General features: G+C 33.7%; 1 protein-coding gene across 1 annotated transcript in view; it reads right to left on the reverse strand.

Moving 5' to 3' along the window:
• The window catches only part of thop1 (thimet oligopeptidase 1), a 30,403-nt gene extending 25,463 nt beyond the window's left edge, over positions 1 to 4,940 (reverse strand). Inside the window, exons 1-2 of the mRNA XM_055165157.1 lie at positions 4,858 to 4,940; positions 150 to 356 (exon numbers count right to left, since the gene is read on the reverse strand). Coding sequence (XP_055021132.1) covers positions 150 to 356; positions 4,858 to 4,870 — 220 coding nt within the window. The 5' untranslated portion in view covers positions 4,871 to 4,940. The remainder of the gene's footprint in view (positions 1 to 149; positions 357 to 4,857) is intronic.
• Between the last annotated feature and the right edge of the window lie 503 nt (positions 4,941 to 5,443).

Below are 5,443 nucleotides of genomic sequence, written 5' to 3' on the forward strand. Positions count from 1 at the left end.
ATTTTGTTGGGCAGCAGCAGAAGTTTAGTTTAGTTTGATGTGATGAATCTTCAACAGTTAAAGTTAAAGGTGACGTGTGTGTGTGTGTGTGTGTGTGCGTGTGTGTACGTGTGTGTGTGTGCGCGTGCACGTGTGTGTGTGTCACTGACCCGTGTACTCCACCTCCACGTCGGCCAGGGCCTTGAGTGTGTTGCTGAAGGACACGGCGTCCAAGTCCAGGGCTCCCACGGCGTCGTACACGCGCTTCGTGTCCGAGATGAGCTTCTCGGACAGTTCCAGGATCTGCTCCGGGGTCAGGTCCCAGCGGAGACGGTTCTGAGACGTCACCGGCGCCGAAGAGCTGAGGTCCACTTCTCCTGAAAACGAAGAAGAAGAGGAGAATGTGGTTATGAAAGGCGTCTGATGCTGGTCTACAGAAACTTAACAATAACTGAAATATGATGATCTCGTCTGAAGTCTCACAATAACATCGTGGTTCATTATGACTGAACCAAAGACTTTGAAAAGGCATTTAAAAAAGAAAAAATACAGTTTTAAAAAAAGAAAAAATACAGTTTTAAAAAAAGAAAAAATACAGTTTTTAAAAAGGAAAAAAAAAAGTTGCATTCAGGATTTTGTCTCCACAGAAAATCACAATAAATATGATGAAAATATTGTACCAAGAGATTTGGAGATTGTTACATCCACACTGCTCTGATACTGGCCCCATACACTGGTCTTGGACTGGTCCGATACTGTCCCGATACTGGTCCAATAACGGTCCCATACTAGTCTAAAACTGGCCTGATACTGGTCCAATATTGGTCCAATATTGGTCCTGATACTGGCCTTAAACAGTTCAAATACTGGTCTTAAACTGGTCTGATAATAGTCCTGATACTGGCCTTAAATTGGCCCGATACTGGTCCGATACTGGCCCGACACTGGTCCAATACCAATCTTAAACTGCCCTGATACTGGTCCTGATACTTGTCCGATACTGGTCCAATACTGGGCTTAAACAGATCCGATACTGGTCTTAAACTGGTCTTCATACTGGTCCAACACCGGTCCGATACCAGTCAACTGGCCTGATACTGGTCTGACTCTGATCCGATACTGGTCCAAAACTGGTCCTGATACTGGTCCGATACTGGTCTTAATCTGGTCCAATAATGGTCCGATACTGGTCCGATACTGGTCCAATACTGGGCTTAAACAGATCCGATACTGGTCTTAAACTGGTCTGATTCTGATCCGATACTGGTCCTGATACTGGTCCTGATACCGGTTCACACTTGTGTACTTCTTGTTTTATTTCCTCGTCTTTAGTTTTAAAATCGTCCGACAGCAACAGGCTCAAAAATCAAGATAAAAAAAATATGAAAACAGATTTAAATTTAAACACAACATTTTTTAAATAAAATAAAACACAATAAAATAACTGTTATGTAAACGTGTGTGTGGCTGTGATTCAAGAGAGTGCACAGTTGTACAGTATGGCGTGTTTTGCTCATGGGCTGGGGCAGAGTTTGTTATGTGAGTGAATGGCCCCGGGTCACGTCCCTGAACAAACACGCCTCAAAAACACGAAGCACAGACTGTTCCGATTAAACCGAGAGAAACGAGAACTTCAGCCTCAAGTCACAATCTTCACCTTAAAAAGAACAAAAACTAAAATTTAAACATCACAATCTTCACCTAAAAAAGAACAAAAACTAAAATATAAAAAGTCACAATCTTCACCTAAAAAAGAACAAAAACTAAAATTTAAACATCACAATCTTCACCTAAAAAAGAACAAAAACTAAAATATAAAAAGTCACAATCTTCACCTAAAAAAGACAAAAACTAAAATATAAAATCACAATCTTCACAAAAAGAATAAAAAAAAAAATATAAAAAGTCACAATCTTCACCTAAAAAAGAACAAAAACTAAAATATAAAAATCACAATCTTCACCTAAAAAAAACAAAAACTAAAATATAAAAAGTCACAATCTTCACCTAAAAAAGAACAAAACTAAAATATAAAAAGTCACAATCTTCACCTAAAAAAGAACAAAAACTAAAATTTAAAAAGTCACAATCTTCACCTAAAAAAGAACAAAAACTAAAATAAAAAAGTCACAATCTTCACCTAAAAAAGAACAAAAACTAAAATATAAAAATCACAATCTTCACCTAAAAAAGAACAAAAACTAAAATTTTAAGTCACAATCTTCACCTAAAAAAGAACAAAAACTAAAATATAAAAAGTCACAATCTTCACCTAAAAAAGAACAAAAACTAAAATATAAAAACTCACAATCTTCACCTAAAAAAGAATAAAAACTAAAATTTAAACATCACAATCTTCACCTAAAAAAGAACAAAAACTAAAATATAAAAAGTCACAATCTTCACCTAAAAAAGAACAAAAACTAAAATATAAAAAGTCACAATCTTCACCTAAAAAATAACAAAAACTAAAATATAAAAAGTCACAATTTTCACCTAAAAAAGAACAAAAACTAAAATATAAAAACTCACAATCTTCACCTAAAAAAGAACAAAAACTAAAATTTAAAAAGTCACAATCTTCACCTAAAAAAGAACAAAAACTAAAATATAAAAAGTCACAATCTTCACCTAAAAAAGTACAAAAACTAAAATATAAAAACTCACAATCTTCACCTAAAAAAGAACAAAAACTAAAATTTAAACATCACAATCTTCACCTAAAAAAGAACAAAAACTAAAATATAAAAAGTCACAATCTTCACCTAAAAAAGAACAAAAACTAAAATATAAAAACTCACAATCTTCACCTAAAAAAGAATAAAAACTAAAATTTAAAAGTCACAATCTTCACCTAAAAAAGAACAAAAACTAAAATTTAAAAAGTCACAATCTTCACCTAAAAAAGAATAAAAACTAAAATTTAAAGTCACGATCTTCACCTAAAAAAGAATAAAAACTAAAATATAAAAACTCACAATCTTAACCTAAAAAAGAATAAAAAAATAAAATATAAAAAGTCACAATCTTCACCTAAAAAAAATAAAAACTAAAATATAAAAACTCACAATCTTCACCTAAAAAAGAATAAAAACTAAAATATAAAAACTCACAATCTTCACCTAAAAAAGAATAAAAGCTAAAATATAAAAGTCATAGTTTTCACCTCCAAACGAACAAAACTAAAAAGGCAAAAAGTCACAATCTTCACCTAAAAAAGAACAAAAATTTAAATTTAAGAAGTCACAGTCTTCACCTCCAAAAGAACAAAAGTAAAATTTTAACATCACAAACTTCACCTCAAAAAAAACAAAACAAAACAAAAATATAAAAGTCATAGTTTTCATCTCCAAAAAAATAAAAAAAGTAAAAAGTCACAATCTTCACCTCCAAAAAGAACAAAAAATATTTTCTGTGTTTAAACATTCAGAAATTGCTTCTTCAAACTCTTTCATTAGCTCAAATTATTATTTTATTTTTATTTTTAGTCAAAATTTAAATTGTTATTATTTTTATTACATTTGTATTTATTATTTTTATTTTATTTATTCTTTTATTTATTTTTATTTGTATATATATATTTTTTGTGAACTTTATTTTTCCAGAAAGTTTACATTTATTCTTATTTTTAGGTTTATTGTGTCCATCGCTGTGATTCCATTTTAGTTAAAGCTGCACTACACAACTTTTCTAGTGGAGCCGTCACCTGCTCGTCTCCATGGAGATGTGATCGCTCTGGAATGTTCCACGGTGTGACTTTAAACATTTCCAACTAGCGTTTATTCATTACGGGGGTTTCTGTTGCTCAAGATTTTATCATTTTGTTTTTAAAGATTTGTTGCTCCTCTGTTGTTTTTTATTTATTTATTATAATTTTATCTTTTTTTTTTTTTTTCAGTAGTGCCTTGATTTGTTTTATTTTATTATTATTAATTTTATGAGTTGGTTTTGTTTGATGATCCTGTTAACTTTTGAAGAGTTCAATGTTTTACACTTTGGAAACTGTTTTGTTTATAAAATGTGCAAAAAAAAATCAAACTGAACTCTGTTCTGTGGGCTCTGCAGGACGGTCCGAGTCCTGGTCCTAGTCTTGGTCCTGGTCCGAGTCCTGGTCCTGGTCCCGGTCCCGGTCCTAGTCCTAGTCCTAGTCCTAGTCCTAGTTCTAGTTCTAGTTCTAGTTCTAGACCTGGTCCTGGTCCTGGTCCTAGTTCAAGTCCTAGTTCAAGTCCTAATCCTGGTCCAAGTCCTAATCCAAATCCTGGTCCTGGTACTGGTCCTAATCCAAATCCTAGTTCCAGGTCCTGATCCAAGTCCTAGCCCTGGTGCTAGTCCTGGTCCAAGTCCTAATCCTGGTCCAAATCCTGGTCCTGATCCCGGTCCTGGTCCCGGTCCAGGTCCCGGTCAAGGTCCTCGTTTAAACAGTATTCCGGTCCGTCTCGTTGCACAGTGTTGTTGTGTTGTTGTTGTTGTGTTGTTGTTGTTGTGTTGTTGTTGTGTTGTTGTTGTGTTGTTGTGTTGTTGTTGTGTTGTTGTTGTTTTTAGCTCAATGATGAAGCAAAGTTTGACTCTAAATCAAATCATTTCCACAAAACCAAAACAGTTCGAACCCGCGCAGATCCGGGACACGACGCAAACGCTGAGTAATATGGGATTATTATTATTATTATTTTTAAATCTTACATAGTTTTTTTTTTTCTCGCACATTTTTTCTGTTCCCTGCTCTCCGGCTAAGCTAACGCTAGCGCTAACCTCTGTCTCTCTTTTTACACTGAAGCCGTGTCAAAAAAAGACGCAGAAACACTCAGCGGATGTGCAAATATCAGCGCAGATTGACGTTTTGAAGCGCAGAGTTTGCGGAAAGAGCGCAGATTTACGCACCTGTCGGTCCCATCGCTGCGTCTGAATGAAGCTCCGCGAGGTCCGTGTGCACACAGCGGCGTTCTGAGGACTACAAAATACTCACCAAAGGACTACATTTCCGGGTTAAAGAGGCGCCACCGGAAATCCTCAATTTACAACTTTCTGCTTAATAAAAATGCATTTATTATTTTTATTTTACTTTTTTTCATTGTGGTAAAGGAAAAAAAATACTAAAAATACTATGCATTTTCAAAATACAAATAATAATTAAAAGAAAATAAAAAATAACATTGGTAAAAATAAATACATTTAAAAAAAACCTACATTATAAGACATAATGAGCAAGTCTCATCCAAACTCTATATGTTTTTTTTGTTTTGTTTCGTTTATAAATAACTTGAGTAATTTTCCTTGTGTTTATGTCGCAGCGGTGTGTTTAAGGACTACAAAAGCAAAGGACTACATTTCTGAGTTAAAGCGGCGCCACCGGAAATCCCAATTTACAACTTCCTGCTTAATAAAAACGTATATATTATTTTTATTTTACTTTTTTTTAATTGTTGTAGAAGGAGAATAATACTGAAAATACTATATATTTTCATAG

Source organism: Boleophthalmus pectinirostris, unplaced genomic scaffold, assembly GCF_026225935.1.
Source record: "Boleophthalmus pectinirostris isolate CB_2022bp ecotype Guang Dong unplaced genomic scaffold, ASM2622593v1 HiC_scaffold_7, whole genome shotgun sequence".
NCBI lineage: Eukaryota > Metazoa > Chordata > Actinopteri > Gobiiformes > Gobiidae > Boleophthalmus > Boleophthalmus pectinirostris.